This window comes from Micromesistius poutassou (assembly GCF_964030765.1).
Source record: "Micromesistius poutassou genome assembly, chromosome: 16".
Lineage (NCBI taxonomy): Eukaryota > Metazoa > Chordata > Actinopteri > Gadiformes > Gadidae > Micromesistius > Micromesistius poutassou.
The window spans coordinates 11,538,798-11,553,946 of NC_140286.1; the positions used below are offsets into that span (position 1 = coordinate 11,538,798).

The following is a 15,149-nucleotide window of genomic DNA, read 5'->3' on the forward strand; positions in this document are numbered from 1 at the left end:
GAAAAGACAAAAACGTATTTAAATAGAGCATACCCTACCCCCTTGAAAAAGTGCATTATCATTATTGGAAGAAACTGCGGTGGATTATAATTGTACCAATGTTGGGGAAGAAGGAGTCACTGGAGCGCTGTCGTATCATGGCCTGCATCTGCCTCTGCTGCTGTTGCTCCTGCCTCTCCTGGTCCAGAAGGTCCTGCAGGAGGAGGGGCTGCTCTTCCAGCAGCAGGGGTCTCGACTGCTGGCCCGACTGCTGGGCCAGGGCCTGGTTCAGCATGGCCTGCTGAGCCTGGCTCAGGGTGCTCTGCTCCAGCCCCGTACCCATGCCCGTCTGAGGGTCGGTTCCAAACCCGGCCATGGAGGCTTCGGCCGCGGTGGCGTCCGATAGTGCTTGGCCCATGGCGAGGCCGGAGCCATGCTGATGGGCGTCGGTGACTTGGTTGGGCTGGGACATGAGGTTGCCTCCTTGGTTGACAGAGTCGGCCATGGTGTTCAATGACTGCTCCGTGGGCTGCTGCTTTATTAGCAGACTGGACAACACCGGGGTGGAGTCGGACAGCACTCCCTGCTGGTTGGGAGCCATTACCTCACCGTTGGTTTGCTGGTCAGTGGTCTCCGCGGACTTCTGCCCGTCCTTCCCCTCCGTTTTGATTTCATGAGCGACGGCCAAAGAGGTGGAGCCCAGATTTCCTTCCGCTTCCTGTTTCACGTCAGATTGCTTCTGCTCCGAGGAGGACTCGGATTTTGTGGTGACTGATGTTGAAGTCGACGAGGTCTCTGCACCGCTGCTGCTGCTGTTGTTGTTGTTGTTCTTCGTCGTCGTCTCAGAAGAAGACCTCTGGACTTCGGCGCTGTCCATGTTATCCTCCATGGGGTCACTGAGATCCAGCTCCTCGTTGAACATGTCCTTTTTGATGTCATCAAGATCCGGGTCCGTGTAGGCGATGATGTCAAATTTGCCAGAGCTGAACAAGTCCTCGAGGTGGAGGTCGTTGGTCTCCAAGTCTAGGTCTTTGCCGTCTTCCGGATCCAAGTTTAGGTTCTCCAGATCTGCATCCACCAGGTCTTTCACCTCCACGTCCTCAAAGTCCTTAACGGCTGATTCCTCCGAGTCTAGTTTCTCTTCCACAGCGTCACTGGGAGTAACACTCTCGCTGTTACCAGGAGGGGGCGCGACCATCATCATTGCTGCTGCCATATTGTGGGAGTCATTCGAAGCCGGCTGGCTCATTGACCTCATCAATGTGGACTGCCTGGGCATGTTGTTCCCTTGCATGTGTTGCTGGTGGTTCAGATTCTCCATGCTGGAGGACAGCTGGACGTGACCGCCCTGAGCGCCCATGGGATCCATCATCCTGGGACCCTGGTTGGAGGGGAACCTGAACTCTGGGGCCCCAGGGAAGCCGGGGGGCCGCTGCACCTGCATGCTTTGGTCCATGTTGCCCCCTGGCATGGCGCCAGGGGCAAAGGGTGGCATGCGGAGCCGGTTCTCTGCAGCTCTGTGCCGCAGCTCAATGAAAGGCTGGCCCATTATGTTGTGCTGCTGCACCGGCATCCCACGGGGAGGAAAGTGCTGGGGCATGCCCATAGGACCTCCCATGGACTTGGCCATGTCCCCCGACACAGGCCTTCTCATCTGAGGTGGGATGTCCTGCATTTGATGGGGACCTCTGGGGAAGAATTCCTGACCTCCGTGTGAACCAGGCCCACCTTGTGGAAATGCAAACCTGAAAGAACAACATTGCCGCCAAAGTTAGGGTCAAACTGTATGTATCATTCCCTCATGTTTAGAGGTTATCAGGAATCAAAAGACTCTTGCAAACTAGCTGTTCTATCTGGGGAACTTGACTGAAGTCAATAACTTCAATTATACATCTAGAAATAACAACATCGAGTAATTTGACTAATCTCAGCACCAACCTTGGTCCTTGGTGTCTCATATTAGGATCCCCGGGATGCATGCCCCTGGGAATCTGCCCCTCATTGGGGAAAGGGCCACGGTGATCTCCTGGGAAAGGACCTGAGTATCTCATTGGTCCTCTCATTGGTCCCTGTCCTGGATAGGGTGGAGGGGGTCTGTTGAACATCTCGCCCGGCTGCCCAAGACCCTCCTGTGGCCACGGTCGCGGTGCTCCAGGGGGCATGCTGCCGGTCGTGTCATGAGGGCCCCGCTCTTGTCGAATTATACTCCTCTGTTGCTGTTGTTTGAGCAGCAGTTCTCGAATACGCTGCCGCTGTAAATATAACCAAACAAACATTTATTTGTAAATATTTTCCAAGACTGGCAGGTCACTTTGCAAAATGAGATTGTGTATACAATGCAAAAGGTTAATAACCAAATACCTGTCTGAGCCGTTCCTCACTGTCAGCCAGAGGAACACTCTGAACCTCAGAGCCTGGCATCTGCAGATGGGGATGAATATGGCCCGAGTCTTGTGCTCCGGGTCCACCGTTTCCAGCAATAGCCTGATCCTTCATTTCCATTCTCTCTGGCATTGGTCTAGGAGTCATTGGGCCCTGTTCAAATGGGTCATGGACAGGGGTCTGATTGGGTCTTTGTGACGGCGACTGAGTAAAGCAGTCTTCTTGAAGGCTGGGATGTTTCGGTGTTTGGGAGCCCGGATGTTGGAAAGACTCCTGCATCCTGCCTTGAGGTGGCGAGAAGGGGTCCTGGTGGTTTCCCATTGGCCCCTGCCGCGGTCTGTTCATCCCATCGGGACCCATGATGGAGCGTGGGGTCCCGGGCGGTTGGGGGTAGATGTCGTTCATCATAGTCCTTTGCACCCCAGGTTGGGGAAACATTTCGCCTCCCCCTGGTCTTTGCTGTCCGGGGTTGGTAGAATACATGTCCATGGTCAATCTCTGGCTACCGGGGGATTTTGGGAACCTCTCTCCCATGGTGGGTCGCGGGGTGCTCGGTGCCTGGGCATAAGGGTCCATGGCGTGAGAAGGAGACATCTTCTGCGAGGGGTGAGACTGATGGACGTATTGGTTCATCCCGGCCGAGCGGGAGGGGACCGGAGAGTACGGGTCAGAGGACGGGCTGGCCATGGTGCTCGACTGGCCGTAGTTGTCGTGCGGGCGTGGCGTGCCAGGCGGCCGTGCAAACGCCTCAAAGAACGGGCGAGACTGGCCATTTCCATCCATGCTGGGTCGAGGTGTGCCCGGTGGTTGCGAGTAAGGGTCCACGGCTGATTTGCTCGGACCGGGCGACTGAGCAAAGGGATCGTACGTGTAGTGGTCAGGCCGAGGCGTCGAAGGTGCGTGGGCATAAGGATTTCGAGACATGTGTGCCATTGGTCCGGGCTGCACAAAGGGATGGCCCTGAAGGTGGTGCTGGCCCATTCTAGGGGGGCTGGTGAAGGATTGATCCCCTCCAGATGGTCTGGGGGTGTGCGGAGGCTGAGCATAGGGATCGTTCTGCTGACTTTGAGCGAATCTGTCCGAGGGGTGTAGGCCTGGTCGGTTAAAGGGGTCCTGAGGCTGAGGGGGTGGCATGGGGGCTTTGAACAGCCCGACTGATCCGGACTCATTGCTGCCGGGCATGGGTGCTAGCAGAGGCCGCGAGTAAGGGTCAGACAGGATCATTCTGTTTTGGGCCATGCGCTGATAGGCCTCGTTCCGGATCATGGGCCTGGAGTAAGGATCTCTACCTGGAGAGCCCATGGGCGGTCTCCCCTGCGCCATCTGGCTGGGCCTTGGAGGACCCATGGGCTTCAGGAAAGGGTCCATATCCCCGGCAGGCCTGGGGGTATCAGGAGGCTTGGCATAGGGGTCATTGTTCATAGACGTAGGCGAGCCAAAGGACTCATGAGCAGGGGAGGGTCTCCCTCGGTCCTGCTGCTCCATCAGAGAGGTCGGCGACTTCCCAGACTCCATGGGGATTCTGCGACAAGCGTTCGTCCCCAGGTTGGGTGGCCTGGGCGTGCCCACCATCTTGGCATACGGGTCCCAGGGGGAGGAGGGTCTGGAGCCGGAGGAGCCCGGCGAGAACACCTGCGGTGACTGGGGCTGCGAGGACGGCCCTGATGGAGGCGGTGGAGGGGGCCGCAGGAAAACATCCTCGGGGGTCCCCCCGGTTGGGGTCCCTGGAAGCTGGGGCCGAGCAAATCCGTCTTTCGAATTGAGCGGCTGCATGGGGGACATGCTGCCATTGCTGGGCTGAGAGGCAGGGCTCTGGTTGCCGCTGTTGTTGCCGTCTCCCTCGGACTGGCTGCCTGACTGCTGCTGCTGCTGCTGCTGGAGCTGTTCGTTCTTCACTTGTTCCAGTTTCTGGGTGGCTTCGATCTTGGCTTGCTGTTTGCTCTTCTGCCTCATTTGCTGGCACAGAGACAGAGCAAGAAGGGTGATTAGATTTCAGTTAGGTTTTGGCGTGGAAAATGAAATAACAAAACGGATAGAGTGGATAAGACTATGTGTTTGTTAGTGCAGTCGTTTAGATGGGCTTTTCTTAAAGGAAAATTCCACTCTGGGTTGTTCCACTCCCCTATTAGTACAACAGATGCTAACCTACATAACACAAAGAACCAGACCCGCTCTCTACATGTTGGGAAGTTGATCAATACAGCCCTAATCTACTGCACTCGTCCTGCTCTGCCATTGACAACCAATGGGCGTCCACTGCACTAGCTATCTAACAAGCTAACCCATCCATTCTCGCTCATCCTGTAGAGGTATCCATCGTAAGGATGTACTCCTCTACCTTCATTTGCCTAGATTCGCTCCTGCCACTCTTTCACCAGTCCTTTGACTTTGATGGCCAGCCACAAAGTGAGACTCAAAAGCAGTTGTGCCTCCATCTATTAAACCAAGTTTAACGTTGCTTTGCGGTGGAATTTCCCTTTCAGCCCACCCCCCTCCCCATAGTTGGCGTTACATAAAATGGTGGACCTGTCGCTGAGTTCCCTGACTTCACTGCATACACTCTTACCTGTCTAAACTTCCACTCTTGCTCATGCTCTGACTCTTTGGGTTTCAAAGGGTCTTTAAAGAGCAGTTCTGTGTCTAGTGGTAAGTTGGGGTCAAACACCTCGGGGGGCTGCGGCTGTGGCGGGTGCCTCTTCACCGTCTCATTGGACATCTGCACCTTGTTGATGCGCAGCGCTGCTCGGTTGTCTCTCGCCTTTTGCTGCGGGGCAGAAATGAACATCCATGACAAACGATTTAAAAAAACACACGTAAAAGATGTGTCGCAATAGATGAAAACAATGTCAATTCTGCCCTCGCAGCAGAAATGAAATGATGTCAACTTTTAATCAAGCCTTCGTATTTTTTTTTTTTTAATTGTGCCTGATAAAATTACTTCTTGGGAACTTAATTACAGAGACCAAAGGCACTCCGAGCTTAGTTCATGTGTGAATGCCCTGAATTTAAATTGGCAATGGGGAGAATGAAAGGGTGCGACGCAGGTCACTGTCACCTGAATACAAATAGAGCAGGGAGGGTAGGTCACCAGTCAGAGCTTGACGTTTCCAAAGTGCTTCAGGCTTCAGCAACACAGGTGAATACAGTATCCATTATGAGAATCATCTTACCACATAGGGAGCCCTGTCCTGCGAACTAGCTTTCCTCCACAGTTTTGCTATTTGCTTGACTCTTGTCGACCAGTCTGTTGAAAGAGAAAGTAGTCGTCATGTCAACTCTAAAGGTCTTGTCAAAATAAGTTCAAAATCAAATTGAGAAAGACGTACACAGCACAAAATACATGGACCAATCCAGATAGAGGCAGGCACAACAGACAAGACCAAGTAAATCTTTTGGCAACAAACATGTGACAACTTTTATCTTCTGCAAGACTTACCTGGGAATTCTTCCTTGAGATTGGGGAAATTGACATTGGTATAGAGAACGGGTGCCACTGTGGCCAGCTCCCCAAGGGTCTCCTCCTTCTCCCACTTCAGTGTGCTCCTTTGGGCATTGGACATGGCTTCAGACTCCCCCTCGTGAAGGGATCCGGGTGGAGTGGGGCCCTGGTTCTGGACTGGAGAGCCCCATGGACCCGCCTCTCGAGGCATCTGATTGAACTTTCTATCTCTGGAACACCGTGGAGAAGACACGTTTTCATGAATCACATGTGTTTGTTTGTATTTTTCTTTTCTTTTTATCGACAGGACAATCAAATCGAATGATAATCAAATCATTATCATCATCACGATCATCTGAAGGATTTTACATCAAGGTCTAAAGATGTACAAGAACTGAGCTCCATCACGTTGAACTAAGAAAGAGGACGACTACCAAATACAACACAATGATATCAAAGGAAGGAGCAGGAGGAAAGGGGGGCTGCGTTACCTTGGATTGTCAGTGAAAGGCATACGGTGGAGGGGGGAGAAGTTGTCGGGAATGCAGGGGCCTCCTGGATTTGTAGGAAACCTTTGGCTTGGTCCCATCATACCATTCATCATGGGCATTCGTACAAACATGTGATTCCCTGCAGGGTGCAACAAAACAACCATTCATAACACAATACAACTAATGAGAGAGAGATCCTCGAAGTGCATACTGGTGGACAACTGGTTTGGACGGTGCTTCCATCAGTGATGGTGCTGATCTGAAACGTACCTGCGTTGGGGTGAGGTGCACTGGGGCCTGGCGTGGCAGGGAGGGGCCCATGGCCCTGGGGGTGAGGCATCTGTGGTGTTGGTTGGCTGCTGGTGGGGCTGAGGACTGCAGTGAAGAGGTCCTCTACATCCTTCCCCTCCAGCTCTGTCGTCAGGGGCGTAACATTTGAGTCAGTTTGGATTGGACCGGACGTCCGATAATGGCATCAGTGGACGAAACCAATGCAGTGGTGGGTCCTCAACAGTCACTTTATTTTATTTTATTTTTTTACAGCTTGCCATATCAGAAGTCTAGAAATCATGCACATTTATAAATTCGAGTAATGGCTGAATTTCACTAGTGAAAAACTAAGCTTGCTAAAAAGTGGCAATTTGTAAGAAAATGTAATTACATACCTGGAATTTTGTACAGTTTGCTGAGAATAGACTCTGAAAGATAAAAAATGAGAGGGCAGGCGAAAACATTGTCAATATTCAGTCATCACAGGACAACAGTCTCTGGTCTCATATAACCTGTTCCTAGAGTCACTCATATGTGGCCTGGGTGACACAATCAGAACCAAAAAGCTGAACGCATGTGTGAACATCTCAGAAGAATTAAGAGCCAGTTAGAGTTTCAGTTTAAGGAGGAGGTTTGGACGCATGTGACAACATTGTCAGATTAGTGGGAACATGTCCCTTTTCTCCCATCGCCATGGAAACACTCGACAAGTTACAGGAGTGTGCAACATCTGGGGGCAGGACGCCGCTTAATCCGGGGTGTGGCTAAGGCACTTGTGGAGGATGCGGAGGCATCTGTATTGGGGGCGTGAATACACCGCAACTGACCATCCATCTTGTCCAGCTCCGGACTCAGGATGCCGTCCAGGGGCTCGTCTTGGAGGGCCCGGGGCGTCCTGCGGCCAGAGTGGATGTGGGGCGCCACCGGGCTGCTGTTTGACAGGGGCCTGATGTCCAGACCAGCTGTGGACGCAAAATAATCCCACATACACACAAACACACGCCAACATTAACAACATGCCGAACCAGGGCTGGGGGAATAAAGAATTAAAATCAGGTCAAGTGAGAACATTTTTTGTGTCTAAACAGCCTGTGGAGAGTAATCATAAGAGCAGCCTGAAATCACAGCTCCTTGGGGGGTTCCTGTCTCACACGATATGAGCGCTCTGGGCACCGTTAAGACACAAACAGGTCATATCATTCCAGCAGCTAAACAAATTCGAAACGTTTGCGTGGAGCCCACCATTATGCTTAGCCAATTATGTTGTCCCCACTTAACAGGATCCCTCACTTTTATTTCAGAACACGGGACAGAGATATGCAATCTTCAGCAGTTTCTTCCTAAATCATTGATTTAGATAATAAGACTCGGGAGCCGATGGCTTGGTGACTGCATTGCGCACAGATTACATAATGATGTGCAACGAAGCTTGGCAAAAAAGAGCCGGCTACCCTTAAAAATGACTGTCTTGGCATTCTATTCTTCTCCCCGTTTCCTACTCTCACATATTCAACACTTCTTGACTGACACGACTTGGAGTCGGCAGGAATTGGCATTTTCTTTTAAGAAAATCTTAACATCTGCCCAGAGTGCATGGCATTCAAACTGTACAAAAGTACTGGTAACAAAGAGCGGACGACGAGCGTTGACCGTCAGTTGAAATAAAGATTTTTTTTTTCTTCTTTTTTTTTTTATTTCTTAGCATGGGTAAACAAAGACCTTCCCAAAAGCATGACAAAAAACTGAGGCCTTTTTTCGTTTTCTCAAATAGCTTGCCTCGGCGTTGAATGAAATGTCTCCCTGCGTCCCTGATTTTTAAGCACTCAGTTTGGCAAGCCCTTAATCGATAAGTTTGTAAAACTATTTGAAGGTTTCTCTTCAAACAAAAATTATAAAAACTAAAAACAGGAATTTACAGTGACACAGCAGAACCATTCAAGTGCATACGGTGCGCAGTGAGTGTTAGGTGACGCAAAGAGCAGCTGGAACTAAGTGTTAAAACAGAGCCTCAAACCGATGAATAATTGTGTAGACAAGAGGGTAAGAGTGAGGAGTGTATTGATGCTGGTGACACACAAACAAGCAGGAAATCTCAGATGCACAGCAACAGAGGAAAAGAGAAAGGGACGAAAACAAGGGATGAGAGACCAGGGCACCCTTACCAAAAGGAGGAGGGGAGCCTTCCACCTGGAAGGGGCAAAAATCAAGACCTACAAGGACCCAAAACCAGATACAAAATAATGAATGAAAACATAGTGGGGACGGAAAAGAAAACCGAATACATTTTACACAATGCGAAAAACCAAAGAAAATCATAGCCATAAAGTAAGATGAAAAAAATCATTGTCGAAAAAAGGAAATGCGATTTCTGGAAATACAATGAGAGATTTAAGAAATCTTGCCTTCTGAGGAGAAATACCAAAGAGAAAGACCAAAAAATGCTAAAACTCTCATTGTAAGAAATATAAAGATGAACCCAGCGTGGGAGGGGCAGAGACCATGAAGCCCCCTATCGCCCCACCACAACCACCGCCTGAGAGATCACGTGACGCACCCGAGTCAATGCTTGGCTTCCCCAGCATCCCCAAGATGTCTGCGTCGGTGCTCAACACCTCACACAGATCAACTAACGGTTCCTCACAGGTCTCTGTACACACGGAGAACGAGAAAACAAACAAACGAAAACAAAAAGACAAATCGCTGTCAGAAATCATAGCGTGACGATGAGGGAAATGAACATGAGGCTCGGATTTGGCTCCACTCGAGGCACTCGGGATGTACGCGTGTACGTACGTGCTCCTGTTGGCCTGGAGGCCAGGGGTACTGCCGAGGCACTCAGCAGGGGGTCGGACGAGGGGTCCAGGAAGCTGCTGCTGCTGCTGCTGCTGCCCCCGCGGGGGGGCTTGCCGTCAGCCTGGCCCTGCCCCTCCTCCAGCAGGCCTGATGGGCCCACGGTCTGCTGCTGCCGGCTCTGCTTGCTCTTGTCCAGCAGGTCCTTGCCAAAGAAGGCCTCCTGAGCAACAACAACAGCAACAAATTGTCAAAACAACGTAGTGGCCGTTGCATTGGCAGTTAAATAAATAAACAAATCCATAAATAGACCAATCACCGTCCTCCCCAGAGGCCTGTGCCCTGGGGGTACGATGTCACTGTGTCAGGTGGATGGAGACGCAGCATCAGACCCAGGAGAGTGTTTACAAGTGCCACAACGGAAAGACACCCACAAACGGTCTATCCTCCCTAACTGACAAGACTGCAGCTCCTCCTCCCCCGCAGCGTCTAGACATTAAAAGCCTGAGACGGGTCAGCTTTTGAATAATTTATTCCATGTTCAATTTGTTTTATTCGTTTAAAAAGTAACCCTTTAGGTTTGAGACATCTCCTCTTCTGCTGTGTGTGTGTGTGTGTGTGTGTGTGTGTGTGTGTGTGTGTGTGTGTGTGTGTGTGTGTGTGTGTGTGTGTGTGTGTGAGAGAGTGAGAGCGAGAGCGAGAAACAGCATTGACAGCTGCCCGTGGCTCTTAACGAATGGCACGTATCCGTGTTTCGGCCAACGCGAGGTGACACGGAGAAGGCTGGAGACGGAGAGCCGGGAGACGGAGAGCCGGGAGACTGCTCTGGTTAGGCTTTCATATGTCACCTCACCAGGCGGACAGGAGCCATTTGGAGGAGGGGATCAGAGGCAAGTATCACAGACACACACACTTAACCAACACACACACTTTAACAAGGACAACACACACACACACACACACACAAACACCTGAAGAAGGAAGATGTCTGAGGTCGAACTGCTACAGATGCACACACACAAGTACACACATATGTATATACAACACACACACACACACACACACACACACACACACACACACACACACACACACACACACACACACACACACACACACACACACACACACACACACACACACACACACGTAGAATTCAGTATTTTCTCAGCACTCAATGGTTGTGCGTGAGATGTTTTGCTGAGCCCGAATATTCTGATATTTGTATGTATTAGGTATATTAGGTAGGCATTCCAATCTTAACTCACTATTCAAATGCTTCAGTTATGTTTTTTTATACAGAAAATGCAAATCCATTTGCATTGCGGGGGCATCCGTGGCCTACTGGTTAAGGAGTTGGACGTGTAACTGGAGGGTGGCCGGTTCGAATCCTGACCGATAGGCAAAAATATGGATGGGGGAAGTAGCTGTGCAGCACTCTCCTACGTCCTCATCCACGGATGAGGTGCCCTTGAGCAAGGCACCTGAAACCCCCACTTGCTCCCCGGGCGCTGCACTGCGGCGGTGTGTTCACCGGCTCCCGGATGGGTCAAAAGCAGAGAAAGAATTTCCCCCAAAAAGGGACAATAAAGGATAACTTAACTTAATTTCTTGTTCAATGCCTATGCCTATCTGCGAACCGCAGGAGAGAGTTGGGTTACATTTCATTTAAATAAACTATGTAAGGGATCTCTTGAACTGAGATGTCGCTCAGACCAAAACCCTTTCCCAAAAACCAAGTCAACGCTTCAGTTGAGGTATCAGTAGTCATCATTAGCTACACCACTTTTGTCCGACAGACAAAGACGTAAAATGAACTGGTTGTAATAATAATAATAAAATGTATTTAATGTTCTAGGACCTCAGGATTTGGTGTTCCATGGTGGTGCTCCCATTACCCATAGAAATAAGAGGTTGCGGTAAGGAGGGGGGAGGGGTAATGGTTTTAGAAGTGTTTAAATAATGAACGTATTTAGCAGACAAGACACCAAAAAGCTCTCCCTACTAATAATAACAGGCTGGTAATTTATTTAACATGAATAGAACAGGTTGCAATGTTTTTTGTGATTTCTCTTCGGGTCCCCCAGAACACTAGTCCTAACGTGCAATTTCATCAAACTTCCATTTTCTCTGCGATAACTGAAAGTAGGACTAGTCTCATACTATGGAAGTCATCCCTCTTCAGAATCTATACATATATATTTTTTTAATTTCTTAAAAGAAACACTCACGGAATCGTAGTCGCAGTACACTAATGGTATCGTCCTGAAGAGGACGCTACACAGTATTTTCCTATATCAATTTACATAAACGATGTTCCGTTACGTTCGGCCCTGTTAGTTTAAAAAACAAAGGCGGGAACAACCCGACCCGTAGAACCCATACCCCAAGTTGTATGCTTAACCACGTCTTTGACTTAGAAATAAACGAAATGGTAGTATTAAATCGTAATAATTAAAGAACCGCAACAAATGTCGTATCGGCACTCACAAATCCTTGGAATATCGTATCATAAAGTGCTAAATGGCTGGCTAGGGATGAGATACTGCCGACTACTGTCCCTAAATATATAATATCCATACATAAAGCTAGATCTCTCCAAGAAGTGAATCATTTAATGCTCCCATTATAAAACAGTGGAAGTCATCATGTGCATTCTCTGTAGTGCTTTTCATCATGAGGATGTGAGGTGTCAGACCTGCAGGTACGCGGGGAAGGCCTCCTCCAGCTTGGTCTTCTTCTTCCGGTATCGCTTCTTGATCTTCTCCGGGACCTCTGGCCCGGGAGGGGTCTCGTCCACAGGCGTGTCCGGCAGGGCCTCCGTCCAGCCCGCTGCATGGACAAACATACACAGTAAAGACAGATATAGATCAAATCGCTAACACTAAAACCATGGGTAGCTAGGGATGTGATACTCTTCCCCTCACAACAACTTGTTAACACTTCAACCCAAATTGATAACATGTTCTCAATCAATACACATTAGTGTTTTTTGATTACACAGACCGATTATAATTTGTTTTCCTCATGCCAGATACTGTTCAGCCAACACTGAAAGGGCTGCAGCAGCAGTAGGCGTCACTCACCCTCATCCTTCACCGGCTGGAGCTCCGACACCGAGCCAGAGGAATCCTTCCGGCACAGCGATCGCTTGGTCTTGCCCGGGCCCTGTCCCGGCCGGCTCCTCTGACGCACCATGAAGCCCCCGATGCCTGGAGGATAGACGGACAGAACACACGGCTCAGAAACAAAACAGGAATACATTCAGCAAAGGAACATGTTTTAAATGAATTTGGTGCAAATTAAATGCCACCACAATACGAGATTAATTTAAATACTTCATTGCATTAAATCCAACTATTTTTCTAACATCTCTACATCTATCATACGGCTTTATATTATGCTGGCCCTTTCAGTAGTTTAATTAAAGAGACCCTGTGTGATGAGAGTTACTTTTTAATAGAGTGCTGACCGCTGCTTTCACTGTGAAAGCATCTCTATGAAATCCCCCCTTAAGAAACACTAGAGACGCACCCTAGGGAGAGAGAGAGAGGGAGTGAAAGGGAGAGCGAAAAAAAGCGTGAAAGAAAGAGTCGAGGGAGTGTAAGTAAGTAAGTAAGAGGGGGCGGGGATGTGAAAAAAAGAGTGAGTCAGGGAGAGAGCAAGAGAGAGAGAGAGAGAGAGAGAGAGAGAGAGAAGGGGGAGGGCGCAAGAGAGTGAGGGTGAGAGTGAGTGAGAGTGAGCGAGAGAGAGGAGAGACTTGAATAGAGAGACGGAGCGCGAGCGAGGGGGCCGGGAGATGGCTGCAATTGGCTGCGGCCGCAGCGCCGGGCACGTACTGCACCATTTTACGCTTCAGAGGAGCTGTCTCCTTCAATCAGGTGCCCCTACCCGGCCGGTACGGCTTCCTCTTCCTCTTCTTGCTGCTCTCCGCCCCCTTGGAGTCCTCCTCCATCGGCTCGCGCTCCAGGCTGGAGTCAGACTTGGCCTCGCAGTCGAGGAGCTCCGCCTCTGTGGAGGGGAAAACCGGGAGGGGGGGGGGAGAAGGGGGTGTCATTGATGATGAGTGACAGCTCTGGGGTCAGGGGGCGCGACCACCAATAGCATTAGCGACACGCCAAACGGGGTCAATTGAATTTCAACCATTTCCCCCTCGGCCGCGAGACATTAAGCCTGAATCCAATGAGGTTTTTCCAGTTTCATTTGTGCTCGTCTTCTAATGACTTCGCTTAGCGAGAAGGCTCTTTGGGCTATTTAACTTTGCCATTAGGTCTGAAAACCCTCCAAGAAAAATACAATCCTTATCAAAAAAAAAAAGAGCCCTGCAAATTCGAGCAGGGGTGATAAAATATCCTTGCACCCTTTTCGACCGAAAAAAATCCATGCTCCCTTTTATTTTCGTATCCTCCTGCCAGGAGTGTTCCTCTACCTCGGGTGTCCTCCATGTCCTCGTCGCGGGAGAGCTCCGACAGGGGGTCCACGGGGGTCTGCAGCACCGCCACGCTGTTCTGGTTGATGATCTTCAGCTTGAGTTTGGGCTTGGGCTTCCTGCGGCGGGACGCGGCGGCCGACAGGCTCTGCAGCTGGCAGAGCCCCGACTCCGTCAGACACACGCCGTCCTGGGTGTAGGTCCTCGCCAGGTCTGCCCGGCAGGAAGTACAGACGACCATCATCATCATCATCATCATCATCATCATCCTCAGCGTCGTCATCATAATCGACATGCAAATGATACTACTGTGATATGATACTATGATGATATGCCCTCAAAACCTGAGCAAGGAACAGGAAAGATGGCACCTAATGGCTTTTGTTTTGCTAATTCAAAGTAAAAGTTGCTTATTGATACACAATCCCCCAGAGGTAAAAGGTTTGGAATCAATATTGGATAGCTGTGCTAAAATGGTTCCTTCCCACTCTTGTGGGCGACATCGCTACGGCAAATCAGTACGATAAAAATCGGTCGCTGTAGGTATTTATGCGGCTGGCATTAGTGGTCTTACCCAGTTCTTTTGCCTTTGTCACAATCTGCGTCATCACTGCCGGCTCAATGCAGTCTCTGGCCTTGGCTGCCACTGCTGCAGCAGAGGAAACACAAAAGGCATTAAAACACCAAGATGGCAGAATATGAAAAAAAACATAAAAACATGACGCAACAATAATCGTTGGTATATTCAGAGACCTTGGTCAACCCTTCATCATTCATCACGCGCACACACAGACACATACATGCACGAGCACACACACAGCACGCACACACACACACACACACACAGAATCAATGCTGCACTCTCAAGATACCCTTTGTGGTCTTGAAAGCTCGGCACATTGTGCAGTCAAAACTGCTATCGGCGGCTTTCTCCACATCCTCCTCCGAGTGGAGACCCTGACAAGAGGCATGGAGCCATCTGTGGAGGAAGCAGAAGCCTTGGTTTAAATATGCCCAGGGGAGGTGGACGTGCGGACGTGTGGACGTGAGTTTTGTCTGTGTGCCGTGTTTTGTGTGGAAGTGTATGTGCATGCAGGTGTGTGTGCATATGTGTGTGTGCATGTGTGTGCATGTGTGTGAGTGTGTGTGTGCATGTGTGTGAGTGTGTGTGTGCATGTGTGTGCATGTGTGTGCATGTGTGTGCATGTGTTTTGGGTGGAAGTGAATGTGCATGCTTTTTATGTGTGTGCGTGCATGTGTGCGCATGGGCGTGTGCTTCTTTTTGCAAAAAGTGTGGGGACTGGTGAAGCGTCAAGCGGGGGGGGGGGGGGTGTGTGGGGGGGGGTTGGGGGTGTGGTGTGGGGGGTGG

General features: G+C 50.1%; 1 protein-coding gene across 6 annotated transcripts in view; it reads right to left on the reverse strand.

Moving 5' to 3' along the window:
* Nucleotides 1-15,149, reverse strand: part of kmt2cb (lysine (K)-specific methyltransferase 2Cb) — a 78,877-nt gene that overhangs the window by 24,379 nt on the left and 39,349 nt on the right. For 5 of the 6 annotated variants that reach the window (XM_084481305.1, XM_084481304.1, XM_084481302.1 and 2 more), the window contains 19 exons: nt 14,653-14,759; nt 14,355-14,429; nt 13,781-13,993; nt 13,243-13,362; nt 12,438-12,563; nt 12,050-12,183; nt 9,355-9,574; nt 9,116-9,208; nt 8,724-8,771; nt 7,389-7,523; nt 6,957-6,989; nt 6,562-6,705; nt 6,292-6,430; nt 5,798-6,030; nt 5,532-5,605; nt 4,928-5,125; nt 2,341-4,317; nt 1,918-2,231; nt 97-1,724 (listed from right to left, as the gene is read on the reverse strand). In XM_084481305.1, the coding sequence (XP_084337431.1) occupies nt 97-1,724; nt 1,918-2,231; nt 2,341-4,317; nt 4,928-5,125; nt 5,532-5,605; nt 5,798-6,030; nt 6,292-6,430; nt 6,562-6,705; nt 6,957-6,989; nt 7,389-7,523; nt 8,724-8,771; nt 9,116-9,208; nt 9,355-9,574; nt 12,050-12,183; nt 12,438-12,563; nt 13,243-13,362; nt 13,781-13,993; nt 14,355-14,429; nt 14,653-14,759 (6,011 nt within the window). The remainder of the gene's footprint in view (nt 1-96; nt 1,725-1,917; nt 2,232-2,340; nt 4,318-4,927; nt 5,126-5,531; nt 5,606-5,797; nt 6,031-6,291; nt 6,431-6,561; nt 6,706-6,956; nt 6,990-7,388; nt 7,524-8,723; nt 8,772-9,115; nt 9,209-9,354; nt 9,575-12,049; nt 12,184-12,437; nt 12,564-13,242; nt 13,363-13,780; nt 13,994-14,354; nt 14,430-14,652; nt 14,760-15,149) is intronic. The other variant, XM_084481303.1, reaches the window with a different exon arrangement.